General features: G+C 42.8%; 2 protein-coding genes across 9 annotated transcripts in view; one reads left to right on the plus strand and one right to left on the minus strand.

Moving 5' to 3' along the window:
• The window catches only part of Utp18 (UTP18, small subunit processome component), a 25,511-nt gene extending 16,801 nt beyond the window's left edge, over window positions 1–8,710 (minus strand). Inside the window, exons 1-5 of the mRNA XM_013347553.2 lie at window positions 8,080–8,710; window positions 6,517–6,629; window positions 4,913–5,011; window positions 2,555–2,625; window positions 787–881 (exon numbers count right to left, since the gene is read on the minus strand). Coding sequence (XP_013203007.2) covers window positions 787–881; window positions 2,555–2,625; window positions 4,913–5,011; window positions 6,517–6,629; window positions 8,080–8,691 — 990 coding nt within the window. The 5' untranslated portion in view covers window positions 8,692–8,710. The remainder of the gene's footprint in view (window positions 1–786; window positions 882–2,554; window positions 2,626–4,912; window positions 5,012–6,516; window positions 6,630–8,079) is intronic.
• Window positions 8,711–8,775: 65 nt separating this feature from the next.
• Window positions 8,776–16,329, plus strand: part of Mbtd1 (mbt domain containing 1) — a 63,868-nt gene continuing 56,314 nt past the window's right edge. For 5 of the 8 annotated variants that reach the window (XM_026780146.1, XM_026780151.1, XM_026780149.1 and 2 more), the window contains exons 1-2: window positions 8,944–9,166; window positions 9,762–9,822. The gene's annotated coding sequence lies outside the window, so the exon portion shown is untranslated. Of the gene's footprint in view, window positions 8,875–8,943; window positions 9,167–9,761; window positions 9,823–16,329 lie in introns of those variants that run through there. The other 3 variants (XM_026780153.1, XM_026780148.1, XM_026780147.1) reach the window with 3 other exon arrangements.

Consider the following 16,329-nt stretch of genomic DNA (forward strand, 5'->3'; position numbering starts at 1 on the left):
GGGGGGGGGGGGGGGGGGGCGCGGCAACAAAGAATCCTGTAAGTTTAAGAAACACAAAGGCCTGGGTGGGCCTGAATAACAAGATAAAGGAGGTCGAGATGAAGCTAATGCTGTGGGTATAAGAAAAAAACACAAAGGACACTGGAGACTATGGTAAGAAACACAAGAGAGTTTAAAAAGCAAGTAAAAGTGATATGACCAGAATCTGTTTTTAAAAGCTCCCTCTAGGGGCTGGGGAAATGGCTCAGTGGTTAAGAATACACAGTACTCCTACAGACGATTCAAGTTCAAATCTAAGATCCAGCACCCATATCAAACAGCTCATAGCCACCACCTATAACTCCAGCTCCAATGATAGAATGCCCTCTTCTGGTGGGACTCCTTAGGTACCTACTCTCCCATTTACATACTCAACATATACAGGTAAGTAAATAAAAGCTCCCTCTAGTATTACTATGTCAAGAATAGTTCACAGGGTGAGGTACAGTGGATGTGGAGAGCACAGTCATGTTACCACTGAAGCAGGCTGATTGAGATGACATCAACAAGAGATTACTGCCAATGGAAATGAAACCAAACAGGATCCCTAGAAGAACTTAAGTAGGACATACTTAAGGAGTGCTCCATCATTTCTGCAAAAGAAAAATCTAGCAAATATTTATTAAAGCAAAATGACAATCAAACACTAGCCCCACATACAAGCAGCATCTCTACGTGCACAACTTAGGAAGCAGGATGGATTTCACAGGTCAGTAACTGGATAGGTCCAATCTCAACAACTCTCACCTTCAAAATTCCTCTTGGAAGAGAAGTGGATGTGGATATGAAATTCCCAGTCCTTTGCAACAAATCATCTTCATCCTCTTCACTTTCACTTTCATCTAAGTTAAATAAATAAACCCACAAGGCTAATCTTTAGAATCAAACAGAAGGCCATTTCCTAACCCAAACTTCTCTCTTTCCAAATCTAACTCCCACCCTAGCTTCACAACTTCAATTTCTTTTTAAGCTGAAAATGGTAAATTCAAAACAATGAAAGAAAAAAGATGACACAGCACTTTATATATATATATATATATGTTAAAATTAAAGCTTGACTGGGAAGAAAACTCACACAGATGGTTAGTAAGATGAAAGGAGAGCAATAAAATAAAGCCAGCATTTCACTTAAAAAGGGTGACTCACAATTATAGCAAAATTAACAACAGGGTAAACAGGTATATAGCTTAACATTACACATGAAAAGGAAAGATCAATGCCAGTCAACTGTGTATAAGCAACTCAATGAAGAATAACAGAATGGTCAAGTGGGTAAAGGCACTTGCCATCAAGCCTAACAACCAGTTTGACACGCAGGCCCCACTGGTGAAAAGAGAGAACTGGCTGCCATCAGCCATCTGAGTTCAGCGCCAGCATAAGCTACATGAGACTCTGTCCCCAATAAAACAAAACAAAAAACCATATGGAAATTCTAGAACTAAAAAACACAGTAATTAAAATTTAGCCTCTGAATGAGTATTTTTAACAGTGTCCCAACATTAACTGACAGATCCAAAAACATCCAGACTATAATACAGGAAAAATTCAAATGGCCTGAGTCTTTAAATCCCAGTACTCCAGAGGCTCAGAGTTACCGACAAAATCCTGTCTGAAGCATGCATGAGTTATCATGTTTCATTTCCAGATAAAAAGATATTAAGAGCTTCCTAAATAAGTATGAGGCTACATAACTGGTTTTAAATGTTAATTCTAAATTTAATAACCATGCACACAAATCCTATCTTGACGAAGCCACCTGCACTTACAATATTTAAACTCAGAAGGTCTAAAAAGTAGAAAATATTTAATAACACAAGCTAATCTTAAAACTTGCAGTTTTTTATGTTATCATCTGGACTTGATCTGACATCTGCTCCACTGACAGGCATCCCATTTCTGTTGAACAGCTAGATTAGTTACAGGTGTCTTCAGAAGGGGCTCTGAACCAAGTATTACTCATTTTTCTTAATCCTATGTCATAAAATACAGTCCTGTACAGACAGAAACAATCCATTCACCCTCTATCTTCCTCACAGGAGGTAAGGCACCAAGGCTGACTACTCTGGTCTGAAAGGCTTAGATCAGAGATGCTCTGGAACAGACTCAGAGTACCTGCACGTATGTGATAAGGTGACTCAGAAATGATCCAATGCTAAACATGAACCTTTATTTGTTTTATACCTTTTATATGTTGCCTGAAGATGATTTTAATGATACTTCTGATAACTGGGAGCATGAAACAGTTTCATAGTGTAGAATTTCTCATTCCTGGCTTCAAAAAGCCAGTGCTCCAGAAGTTTCAGATTCTAAAACAAGTATCAGACTAGGGACACTCAACCCGATTAAATAAGCCTTTGCTTATCAAAAACATCTTCCCTCAGAGAATGTCGGACTGGAAAGTCAACAAAAACAAGGGAAGTTTATTTAAAACACTACATTTTAAAAAGTCTGGGGAAATGCCAATAAAAACAAAGCAAAGAAAGAGGCGTACTAGCTTACAGACATCAACACTCACCATCTGAAGATTTTCTCCGCTTGTGTCCAGGCTCTGCCCAATCAGGTACTCCTCCCATGGCATGCTGGAATCTGAGAGAAAAAACAAAAATGTTGTGGTAACTCTGCTCAGTGTTCAGACTCTGTATAGTTCTGGGCACCCTTTAGAGTACATACAGAATCTGTTCCAAAATTAGGATTTTTATTCACACAGAATGGGCCCAAGCTCTCAGTTTGGAAACCCAGAAACCTCTGCCCACCAAAAACCAACACTGGATACGGTGTACCTCAATGTATATTTGTTAACTTTACATCCAAGTATATGACTATCCTGTTTGCTCGTATTGTTCATCCTAAATTTTTGGAATTATGTAGTTTGTTTTTGGTTATAAACCAATGCCAGAATATAGAGTTACATGAAGAACATGTCTAAAAAGAATATGTCTGAAAATAACTAGAATATACAAAATTTCATCAGTCTCATTCAGGCCCAATGATACAGGCCTGTAATCATAAATGCATGGGAGGCTAGGGGAAGAGGATATTAAGTTTGAAGCCTGCCAGCACAACAGAAAGAATTCAAACAAGGGGCCGTCTTGGTCAATGCAGGAAGATCCTGTATCAAAATAAAGGGGAAGGAGAGAGCAGGAATACAGCAGTATAGCACTTATCTAGCAAGCCCTCAAGTTTCAATCCCCACGACTTCTATAAAACACTAAAGAGATCCCAGAGAACCTAGACAACAAAGAGGACCCTAAAAGAGACATACATGGATCTAATCTACATGGGAATAAAAAAAGACAAGATCTCCTGAGTAAAATTGGAGCATGGGGATCATGAGTGAGGGTAGAAGAGGGGAGAGGATAGGAGGGTAGCAGAGAAAAATATATAACGCAATAATAGCAATACAAATAAATAAATACATACATACATAAATGAATAAATAAAATGCTAAGTAGGGCGGGCATGGTAGCACACATTAATCCCAGTACTTGGGAGGCTGAGAGGCCAGCCTAGTCTACATAGCAAGCTCCAAGATAGCCAGGATCACACAGAAAGACCCTGTCACACAAAGACAAAATTTAAAATGAATAAAAAAGCACCATATTTCAAATTTAATTATTAAAGTTCTAATATGCACAGGGCCCTGAGCTCAATTCTCCAGTACCACACAAAAACAGGTGTAGTACCACACACCTGCAATCCCATCACTTAGAAAACAGAGGCAGAAGGATCAACATTCAAGATCATCTTCAGCTATATAGTCAGTCTGAGACCAGTCTGGGCTGTAAGGGCCTGGGGTGGGCAATCATTTGGGCTGGCTATCAGAAGTAATAGTACTCACCACCAAGCCTAATGACATAAATGAAATCCCTAAAACCCATATGGAGGAAGGAGAGAACTGAGTCAGAAAGCTATCTGCTGACCTCTCACACACAGTAAGAATTATTTTTTAGGGTTGGAGAGATAGCTCAGTGGTCAAGAGCACTGCCTGCTTTTTCAAAGGTCCTGAGTTCAATTCCCAGCAACCACATGGTGGCTCACAACCATCTGTAATGAGATCTGGTGCCCTCTTCTGGCTTGCAGGCATACATGCAGAGAGAATACTGAGAATACTGTAGGCATAATAAATAAATCTTAAAAAAAAATTATTTTTTTAAATAAAAAAAGTAGTGAAACCAGTATCATGTTAAAAAAAAAAGGAATAAGTATGCTTGTTTAGATTATTAGTCAAGAGTACTTAGTATTGACTGGCCAGCTACTAGTTTCCTTGACATGACACTAAACACGCAGGAAAATCTTAATCTATGGTGACTGATCACACTGAGGAATCCAGGTGGTTAGTGTAGAATTATCCATATCTAACTCTCAGACAGATCCTGAAAATACAAATACTCAAATAAAACTAACTAGGGTGAAAGGTCCTTTTGTTGGTTTTTTTAATTGAACCCAATGATAATGGATACTTATGTTTCTCATATTTTTCATATTCCAGAGAAAGGCAAGCATAGTAGTGCTTACCAGTAACTCCAGTACAGTAGGCAAGGGCAGGAGAAGCTCGTCTTGAGGTTAGATGAGGTTACACAATGAGAGCCCTGTCTTGGGGAAAAGGGTTTTGATAGAGTTGACTTACATACAAATGAATGATCCAGTAATACTTACTATATTTAAGTGGTAGCATTTCAAGATATTGGGGTTTTTTTTCCCACTACAAATTATCTTTGTTGTATTCCCTGCCATAAATACTTACACAAAGTCACCAAGCAAGTAATGACTACCTTTTCATGGTACAGATGTGACTATCCGAAAAGCTATTCTAAAGAGAAACAAATGTCTGATAATACACCTCTTGATAAATCACAGGAAAAGGGATACTTACTCCTCTTTAAGTCTCTTTTGAAGCTTATCTTTTGAGAGCTTACTTTCGCTGGCATTTTTCATAATATCTTTCCGAAACCGATTGTTCACCATGTCAACTCTACGAAGCACAGAACAAGCATATTGTTAATGATTTGCAAAGAACCATAATAAAATGATGATGCCTTTAGTATTCTGAAGAAACATTTACTAAACAGTGAAGTTAAACTGCAAGATGTGTGTTTCAAATACTTCCATTTGGTGTGTTGTCCATTCTTCCTCCTGAGTCTCTCATATGCTCTGGAGAACTAATATTTAAGTAAACACATCCTGAATTATCTAGATACACTTCGGATCACTCTCCAAAACATCCCAGGCAACTCAAATGCACTAAGAGCAAACCATCAAATACTGCCTGTACTTTATAGGCAAACAACAGACTTTCTAATAAAGGACCTTTTACTGTTAAAAAACAAAAATAAAATTTGAAAAGACTCAAAGTCTGAACTATCTGAAAATTGAAAATCTCTGTGCATAAAAAAGATGAAAGAAAACACACTGTAAGTATGACTTGGAGGCTCAAGAGGAAGGGATAACACTCAACAGCAAAGTATATGCTCAGCATGCAGACCCTGGGTTCAACCTCTAGCAAATAAAAGTTTGAAATTCTTAGTATGTAAGAAATCTGAGACACTAAGATCTCTAAAAAACAAAAATAATAAAGAACACATATAATACACGTAACTATATCAATTTCCCTCAACACAATTTTAGTAGGGTTATTTTCCTACCATGAAACTAAGAAAGTGTGCAAAACAACACTCACTGATTAAAATAAAACAAACAAAAAGGCCCTTAAATCCACACTTTACATGAGGAAGATGATCCTTTATGCAATCTGGCAGTATTTACCGATAACCTTAAAAATACATGTAGTCTCTGCTCAAAGAGTACTTACCTTCAAAAATCTTTAAGAAATTAATTAGAAACACAAAAGTTTTTTCATGAAGATTTTTATGTCAGCATTCTTACAATGAAACATAGAAAATTTATTTGGCCAATAAATTTTTATTTGACTCATACAAAGGACAACACAGCCACTTAAAGCTATCTATAGAGGTCTTTTTCAAAGGTGAGGTGCCATGCTTCAAATAGCACCTGAGATAGTAAAAAGTGAAACTACTAAACCGAGCAGGCAGTATGCGCTCACGCAACAGTGTGCTAGCTTTACGTGAAGTCTTCACTGAGTTTCAGGCACCAAGCTAAAAATTCTATATGCATAATTTAGTCCAAATGGCCTTCTGCTTCAGTCATTATTCTGACACTCATTTTACAAATGAGGAGTAGATTCCAAACTTGTCCATGGTAGTCTGGAACCATCCCATCCCATCCCGAAGGCAAGCTAAGCTCTAACTCCACTGACTATCCGGCACACAGAGAACAGAAAACTATCAATCTAACAGCACCTTTCTCTCAGATGCAGAATTACCAACCACCTTTTTCCTGTGCTTCCAAATGTTCTTTCGTCCTTCATATAATCATACTTTTCAAGACAGTGCTTTGTAAAAATCTACAAGTTAACTCTTAAAGTGCCCAGAGAGGTTCTGAAAGAAATGGGTAACTTACATTTCCTCATCTTCGTCATCTTCATCCACCCAAACTGGCTTCTTCTGAGTCGGAAGATTATCTTTTGCTTCATCTTCCACTTCAGAGTCACCCGAGCTTCCTTGCCGTTGACCCTATGGAGACACACCATCTTCAAGTCACTGCGACTTTCCTACGGGGTGGTGGCAGACACCCACACCTTAGACTTAAGAAGGCTTGTAGAATGTCTGCTCTCCTGATGAAATAATGCAGTGGAATAGGACCATAGCACACGCTGAAGAAGGCAGGAAGGGAGATCGGAACCACCAGGGGGACAAGAGAGACAGGATGGTACAGCCACCGAGAGACAAGCACACTGGAAGGAAAAGACCACAATAGACCAGGGAAAAAGGTAAGTGGACAGCGAAAGAATAAACATCTCAACTTCAACTGTGGCAGAATCCAGGGCCATCTGGAATCCATCTCTCCCATCCTAAGGAGGCTCTCTTGTTCTGTGTGCTAGGTCTCAACCTCCTCAGAACTTCATACCACTCAATCCTAAGCTAGCCCCCGCCTCCTCCCAAAATAAAATCCCCTGGAAATGAGCTGAGCTCATTCCAGCGTCCAAGGAGTCAACCACAGTATCCACCTGCACTAAAATCCACCAAGGTCTCCTTTCTGATACAGGCCCAACACACAACTCAGAAGGTAACTAACTATTCTCCATCCTCCCAAAGGAGCCTGCTACATCCTCCCATTGAAGCCCCCACACAAAAGCTCAGATTATTCAACAAATGCTGACACTGAGGCATTTTGCCACCCTATCTAAAAAACGCCTCTACATAAATTTAACTCCCTTTCCCAAATGTTTTAAGTTTTCCTCTCCACCAACATACTTTAACTTTACTACTGGGCTCCCTCATCTTGTTTTCCTATACACAAGCTTGTTTTCTTATACCCAAGCTATAAGACAGCAGGGGTTTTGGTTGGAGTTCTCCATTGCTGTATCTCCCTCCAGTGCCTAGAATACCTTAGGCGACGGGCCAAGTATAGAACATTAGTGATGACAGCGCAAAATTTATCAATCACGAAGGATTTGTAATTTCTACGAAAAGTAAGCATCCAAAAAATAAAAGAGACGAATACACCGATCATTCCCAAAAACTGGGAGGTGTGCATCACACGAGGAAACTATTAAAACGCAGATTTACGCCTTCTGCCCACGTATTGGCTCCATCCACGAAACGGAATCGCGACAGGTGATTCGCCGGCCACCAGTGCGGTTCCAGCAGACGGTATGAGAACGCGAAGCTCCCGAATCCAGCTGCAGGCGGCCTTCTCGCAGACCAAGCCAGCGGTTGGAGCGCCTGCTGGCTGCGGAGCGCCGCGGCCCCTTTGGGGCGGAGAAAGGCAGCGTCTCCGCCCTCGCCAGCCCGCGGCCCAACGCCGGAGGCGCCACGGTGCCCCTCGGCGCCCGCGGTCGCCGGTCCCTCCCACCTGGGCGCCCGCCGCCGCAGGTCCCCCAGGCTCCGCCCCCGGGGCCTCGCCTCCCGCCGCGCGCCCGGCCCGGAGCGTGTGCCCGCTCACCGAGCGGGCCTCCCTCACCCGTGAGCTCCGTAGCCTCCGCAGCAGCGCGTCCTCGTCTTCCTCGACGTCGCCGAAGACCAGCTGCTCCAGACACCGCTCGGCGGCTGGCTTGTCGTCCTCGAGCACCAGGCGGTTCCGCTGCCGAAGCCGGCTCTCCTCCTCCTCCGCCGCCGCCGCCGCCGCCGCCGCCGTGACCGCTCTAGGGGCCGCCCGCTGCCCGGCCTGCGGTGCCCGTTGGGATGAACGGGCGGCCTTTCGGGGCGTGCCGCCGCTCCCGGGTCGGGCTTGCCTCCCCGGCATTGTGCCGGCTCTCCGCTCTGCTTTCGTCCGGCTCCTGCGTTCCGGCGGCATCCCCAGGGCTGAGGAGAAACGCAGACGTTCACGTGGAGCACCACTGCGCATGTGCCAGGGCGTCTGGCTTACCGCCGCGGCCCAGCCCCAGGGAGCCGGAAGGAGCCTGCGCCGCCTCGAGCCACGTGACCGCCACTCACGCGCTACGTCACTCGCACTCAGCCCGGCAGCCCCTCCCCGTGTGGGAGTTCCTCTGGGAAGGCCGATCTTCCGGGTGTAGGGGGAAGCGGCGTGACTGGAGTGGAAAATTTTCCCAACACAACTTCTCAGAGGCAACATATTGGAAGGGACTCAAGAAGGCCAGGGTAGAAATGAAAGCGGCTGACAGAAACTCCTCTTCCTGCTGACTCTGGGCCCCGCGCCTTGCCGCGAGCCCGCATTACCTCATCGCCTGCTGGTTTTGGTACGGTCCTTGGAGTACGGAGCCTGCAGAGGGTCCCACGCTGGAGGGGAGAGAGGAGGGTACGTGGGGAAGTGGGCCAATCGGGGCGCGGGTCACGGCGCAGGCGCGCTGGGGAGGGAGGGCTATGCTAATGTTGTTGATATCCTGGGGCCACCCGAGTTAAAGGGGGGAAATCCGGGGGCTGCCACTACCGCCACTGGCCCGGACCCAGCCGGGGGTCCCCCCCTGTAGTCACCACAGTCCCGGGGAGAGGCGCCCGCCCCCTGCTCGGGGGGGGAGGGGGCGCCGCGGGCTCGGGGAGCACGGACGGCCCCTACCCATGAGGCCCTGATGGAAAACACAAAGGATCTGGTGAGAGCCGAGCGCAGCAGCCGCTTTGTGTGCCAGGTTGTGGGGGGACGCCTGCCACTCCGGGACCCCGCTCGCGGGGCTGTTTCTTCTTCCCACGCCCCCTCCGTCTCCAGAGCTCCCCTCCCCCTACTGGCCGTTTAACGTTCAAGGGGTTCCCCTCCCCCCTCAACCTCTGACTTGGGGGTTCTCTCAAATCTCTGGGAAAGGAAAAAAAAATATATATGAGAAGAAAGTTTTTCTCTGCCCGTCCCCAGCCCCGTTCTGGCTGAGGAGAAAGTCTAGATGGGAGACTTTTCCTTTTTTAGCTGCCAAGGGTGGGAGAGTGGTGTCCTCACTTCTCTGGGGTGTGGGGGCAGGCGCAGACGGAGTTTCAGGGCTCTGCAGGGGAAGGAGCCCACTAGAGTGGGGCCAGTGCCGGGAGGCATTTTGCACGTGGAGGTGCTGCTATTGAAAGGGGGCGGGGTGGGCACGTGTGGGAGGGAGACGTAGGAGTGGTGTTGGGGAGCCAAGGCTGCTGCTTCAGAAGAGTTCCAAGTCGATGGACTTCCATCATCTTCACGGTCTCCTTTGTGAACTAGAAATCCTAACATTTCAGAGTCGGAAGAGACACTAGAAGTCACCCAAAGCAGCCGCCCCTGTCCGGCTTCCGACAAGTGGTAGGTAGTCTGACCTCTACTTAAACTACACACGTAGAACAGGCGCTGCAGCCGAGGAAGGCACCTTCCGTTATTTCCAGTCTTTCTGCTACCTGTTCGTTTGCCCGTGCTAGACCCTCAGTCTCATTCATGCCCTGGTTAAGTTGCTCCCTTTTTTACTTCTCAAATTTGTTCCCACATCCTCCTCACCCACCCACTGCTCATTGGCCTATATTTTGTGTGCCGGGAAAGAAGAGCAGGGAAGTGCGGGGGGGGGGGGGGGTGTTAAGAGATAGTGAAGGCCAACTGAAACCTTTGCTGGGTCAGTTGTAAGTGTGCTACTTACATGGCTGAACATGGTTGGTACTTTTCTCCCGGAAGCCAGACTATTGCTACGTGGGGACTTTATGACTGTCTCGCTAGTGTTCCTTTTTGAGATGAGTGATTTTAACCCCATTTCTTTCCTTAGTACTATCATTGTACATTTGCCTGTTGCCTGAATCACTTTTCCTAAAATCGGACCTGGGGAAGAAATAGTACTGACGCTGACAAAGGCAATACCTGGAAGACAAATAATCAGAACTCTTCCTTCCCATCAGTTTGACTTGTGGTCTTTGCAAACCCGTGTCCCCTCCCAAACGTCAAAGATGCACTTTTTTAACATTAATTTATTTATGGGGTAGGGCATACTACATTGTGTGTGTATAGGTCAGAAGACAGGTTGAGGTCATCAGGGTTGGCAGAAAGCACCTTTACCTACTGAGCCATCTTTTTCCCCCCTTACAATTATATCTTATATGAGACTGAAAATGTTTATAGCACTTTAATGTTTACTTTTGAGTTTTAAGTATTTTTAGTCCTCCCAGCATTAATATGCACCAGAATTTGTCCCTTCGTAGTTCACTTGCAGGCACAGATTGGCACCCACTGATGTGCTTAACTTCCAGTAGCTCCTGATACTGTTAAAGCAAACTTGTTTCTCTTTTCCAACCTATGATAGAGACTGTTGCTTTGCTCTTCTGTTTCAGACTGTTTACCTCAGTACCAAAGAGTGTTTAGAAAGAAAATAGCTGTTTTTGCACCACCTCCTCTGAATACCAAGTAGCTTCTATTTATATAGAACCCCATATTCAAGGATTGCAAATGCATTGCAGATTAGGGCAAAAGCTGTCTTGAATAAGTGTCTGTTGATAATGTCTTCTGGTGAGCCAAGGTTTTTAGCCATTTTGTAACTTTCTGTGAACTTCAGCATACAGTGTCCTCTCGCAGGGCTAGTCACTAAAGTTTAATGTAGATTTGAATCCTAGCTGTGAAAATTTGCGGAGCTCTTTACTCACATCTTCGAAATTTGAGTCACTATAGAGTTCTAAGTTGTTTTTTTCTGCTAACTTTAAACATGAGCCGTCATGACGTAATTTGACTGACTTTGGAAGCATTTGCATTCTAAACATACTAGACAGGAACAACTGGTTTTGTTTTTGAAGAGGGCATCACTGTATTTTTATGACTGGCTATATACACGGATCTTATTATCTTGGTCTTTTCCCGATACCCAGATGCTCCTTCTTGTCCCTTAGTTACTTTTGTAAATAAAAGTAAAGCAGATTATTTTAAATTGTGTTAAAACACAGAATTCAAACTAAAACATTATTGTAGTTTATGAATAAAAAACTGTGTGTTAATGTCATATCCATTAAAGTACTAAATTACTGAAAGCCAGGAGTGATCTGAATAACCACATTCTAAAATTAGAGAAATCGACTGTTTTGTATTGCTCCTTATTTCTCACCTTTTCATCTTTAAAATTGTTTCCATATCTGCCTAGGCCAGAGATAGTGGTGTTTGCCTCTCTAATCCCACCACCCGAGGGGCAGCGTATACAGGGCTGTACAGTAAAAACCCCCATTTCACAAAAACAACAGGAGAATTAGCCTTCCACATAAAATTCAAAGACTATAAGTTATCCTTTGTCTCGGGGTTTCAAATACATGACAGTAAAAATCACAAAGACAGAAAAGATTGTATTTACAAGCTTAGATTAGATTTATCTTCTAATAGGTATACCTAATAGGGTATCCTTAGTACCTTAATAATAATATAAAGATGCATATTTTACTTTTAGATTGTCATGGAATTTTTTATTTTTGTTTTGAGGTAGGGTCTCAAATATCCCTTCCTGGCCTGCAGCTTGCTGTGATTCATAGGCGTGGGCCAGCATATCCAGTTTATGTAGTGATGATGAGTGAACCCAGAACCTCATGTGTGCCGAGCACTATTACACTACATCTCCAGCCAAGAACTTAATATTTCTTAAGCTTTTTTATTAAGGCCCCCCCCCCATGCCACGAATTTATAGTTTCTCTTCTGGCTTTGCTAGAAAGCATAATGAAAAGTTAAAGGCTATAAATCTGCTTGAATAAACCCTGAATGTAAGAAACAGGGGCAGTGATAGTCAGGGGAACACTGTTAGAAGAGGCTTGAGTTGCAATTTTGCCACTGTCAAGCCCTGTGGCCTTGTGGGACAGCATCAGATACCTTGATTTTCTCCTCATAGTTGAAGGGTGGGTATAGAATCATTCGTTGATATCTAATAGAACTTTCTGCAGTAATTGTAATATCATTTATATGTGCTAGCAACTCACCTTAAGTGTCATTCTCTTCATCTGAAATATGGGGTGAGAATCAAGTCTTAATCTTTTCATAGGGTTTCTGTAAGCCTCCATCCAGAGATGTGATGATCACTTGAAGCATAATCCTAATTAGTCTTAACAGTAAAAACCCTAAGTCAAGTCAGATATTTAGGGTGAAAGCTGAAAGATCAAAGAAGCAGAGCTGCCAGCCGCTTCCCACTACAAAGTCTCAGGCTAAATTGGGGAAATCCTGTCTCTAGGAATTCTTAGACTGACTGGGGGTGATCCTGTTTTTACCTGCCTTAAATTCCTGTTTCCACTTCCCTAGTGCTGGGATTAAAGGCTGGAGCCACCACCTCCTGGTTCACTCTTGTGTTCCAGGTTGGCCTTGAACTGCTGATCTTCCTCCCAAGTGCTGTGATTAAAGGCGTGTGCCTCCACTGCCTGGCCTCTACAGTTAACTAATGGCTTGCCCCACCCTCTGAAGTGATAGTACACAGTCAAAATGTAGATGTAGTAGCTGGAGAGAAAGTGGCTTACCAGTGTTGTTAGCTGTTCGGTGTTTACATGCGCCTTTCATCCCAGTCCTCAGGAGGCAAAGAATCTCTGTGAGTTTGAGCCTGGTCTACAAGAGCTAGTTCCAGGACAACCAGGTCCAATCTGAGAAACCCTATCTTGAAAAAAAACAAAATTTAAAAAAAGCACTGGCTGCTCTTCTAGTAACCTACCTGGTTGCTCACAGCCCCTCTGTCACCTAGTTCCAAGGGATCCAGCACCCTCTTTTGAACTCCACAGGCACCAGAGACACAAGTAGTAGACAGGCATTCATACAAACAAAACACTCATAAAATAAAATAAAAATAAATTCTTAAAAAGGGGGCCAGAAAAGTTGTCATACCTTTAATCCCAGCATTTAGGAGGCAGAGGCAGAAGGATGCTTGGGAGTTCAAGGCCAGCTTAGTTTACTAGCTACTTCCAGGCTAAACAGGCTACCTGGTGAGACCCTGTCTCCAAAAAAAGAAAAACATAGGTGTAATGAAAATAAGAATACTTCTTATATTTTTGGTTGTGAGCCTAGCCTTTAACCTCTGAGCCATCTCTCCAGGCCAAAAATAAGAATACTTCTATGTAAAGACTGGTGCACAGTGATATTCAGCTGTAACACCAACACTTAAAGGAAAAGGCAGAGATTTCAAGGTAAAGTCCAGCTTTAACTATCTAATCTGACTTTGTCTTTCAGGAAAAAGGGGTAAATAATCTAGGTGTGGTATTCACACCCAAAGTCTAGAAAGATTAGCCCAAGGCCAGCCTGGGCTACTGAGTGAGACCACATTTGAAACTGCACAGACCTGTAACCCCAGCTATTTTAGAAACTGTAGCAGGGCAAATGAGATCAATGCCTGCTTTTATATTTAAAATTCTTATTCTCCCAAGCATTTTCCCCTCTCCCTCCCCCCCTCTCTCCTCTCTCTCTTTTATTGATATTTATTGAGCTCTACACTTTTCTCTTTTCCCCTCCCTGCCTTTCCCCTCCCCTCTCCAACCCTCCCCCAAGGTCCCCATGCTCCCAATTTACTCAGGAGATCTTGTCTTTTTATATTCTACTTCCCATGTAGATTAGATCTATGGATCTATGTAAGTCTTAGTGTCCTCATTGTTGTCTAAATTCTCTGGGATTGTGGTTTGTAGGCTGGCTTTCTTTGCTTTCTGTTTAAAAACCACCTATGAGTGATGTAATAATTGTCTTTCTGTGTCTGGGTTACCTCACTCAAAATAATGTTTTCTAGCTCCATCTATTTTCCTGCAAAATTCAAGCTGTCGTTATTTTTTTCTGCTGTGTAGTACTCCATTGTGTAAATGTACCACATTTTCCTTATCCATTCTTCAATTGAGGGCCATTTAGGTTGTTTCAGGTTCTGGCTATGACAAACAAAGCTATAAACATAGTTGAGCACATGTCCTTGTGGTATGATTGAGCATCCTTTGGATATATACCCAAAAGTGGTATTACTGGATCTTGAGGAAGGTTGTTTCCTAATTTTCTGAGAAATTGCCTCACTGACATCCAAAGGGGCTGTACCAGCTTGCATTCCCACCAACAATGGAGAAGTGTTTCCTTTTCCCCACAACCTCTCCAGCATAATTTGTCATCAGTGTTTTTGATATTGGCCATTCTTACATGTGTAAGATGGAATATCAGAGTTGTTTTGATTTGCTCCCAAGCATTTTAAAAAAATACTTTTAACCTATACCATATGATATATTCCCTTTTGTGAATTAAAGGCTTCTTCTGAAGCATTTAAGACAAAGAATACCCTCTGGACAAGGTGATAAACAACTTTAAGCCCAGCAGGTAAATCTCTGAATATGAGGTAAGCCTGGTTTACAGAGTTCCAGGATGGCCAGGGTCACAAAAAAACAAAAAACAAACAACAACAACAAAAAAAAAAAACCCTGTCTCATTAAAAAAAAAAAAAAAAAGATAAAGAATTCTCAGCCTGCATTTATAAAAACAGAACTCTAGAACAAAAGTAGAAATTGATAGGAAAGGTACATGAGAGCTTTTCAGATTAGACAGGAAGTCTTGAACTCTTATTACACATTCAAAAGTGTGTCTTTCATTAGTAAAAGGCTTCATGGGGGTTTAGAGGAAAATACGATTATAAATATCTGTTGTTGTTGTTGTTGTTGTTGTTGTTGTTGTTGTTGTTGTTGTTGTTTGGGGGATTTGGATATTTTGTTTGGCTTTGGTTTTTTGAGGCAGGGTTTCTCTGTGTAATAGCCCTGACTGTCCTGGAACTCACTTTGTACAGAGATCCACCTGCCTCTGACTTCCAATTGCTGGGATTAAAGACCTGTGCCACCAAGCCTAGCTTCAAATTACAATTTTTAAAATTCAGTTAGTTGTGTGTTTATGTGCATACATATTATATGGGGGTCAGAGGACAACTTTGTGATATCAGTTCTCTCCTACGTTATGTCAAGCTCAGGTCCTCAGGCTTGCATTGTAAATACTTTGACCCACCAAGATGTAGCACTCTAAAAAGTGCTAAATTATCGTAATCCTAATCTGTAGGTTGCAGCTCAGAGCAGGGAGGAGAGGAACATTGATAACCCTAAGCACATCAATAAAAATAAACTACTAGCTCAAATAAGAACAAAATAAATACAAAGGTAGAAAGTAGAAGTATTCCCAATGCTACATTACTATACAAAATGAAGAAAAACATAATTGTTTTTATAATGCAGGAATAATACATAACTTCTAAATTGATAAAGATAGTACAAAGAAATAAAAAGTGCTGATAAGGCAGGAATATGATTGTAAACCTTGAATATGTAGTCTCTGGTTTTTAAGGAAATAACATGTTTCCATATTTAGAAATATGTGTAACTTAACATATTACTTGGTCTAAAGGCCTGTAAACACCTTTTCTAATAAAAACATTGAAAAAGCAAGAATGGATCCATAGGTGATTTATTAACATTTTGTCTTAATAATAAATAGGCACCTTACACAGTATTAAATGACTAACTAGGTTTGGCTATAGACAGTTATGAAGTAGTCTCTAAATGGAAGAGAAATAGCCAGACTCATGAAAATACATACCTGTTAATCCAGTACTTGTATGGTGGCACAGGAAGATTGAGAGTTAAAAGCCAGCCTCAACTAGTTAGAGACACTACCTGAAACAAATAAATATGCACCTTAATCTTAAAGCCAGCATTTTAATAAAAATGATCCAAGCCGGGCAATGGTGGTGCATGCCTTTAATCCCAGCACTCGGGAGGCAGAGGCAGGTGAATCTCTGTGAGTTCGAGACCAGCCTGGTCTACAGAGCTAGTTCCAGGACAGGCTCCAAAGCCACAGAGAAACCCTGTCGCGAAAAACCAAAAA

Source organism: Microtus ochrogaster, chromosome 7 (assembly GCF_000317375.1).
Source record: "Microtus ochrogaster isolate Prairie Vole_2 chromosome 7, MicOch1.0, whole genome shotgun sequence".
In the NCBI taxonomy this organism is placed as follows: Eukaryota; Metazoa; Chordata; class Mammalia; order Rodentia; family Cricetidae; genus Microtus; species Microtus ochrogaster.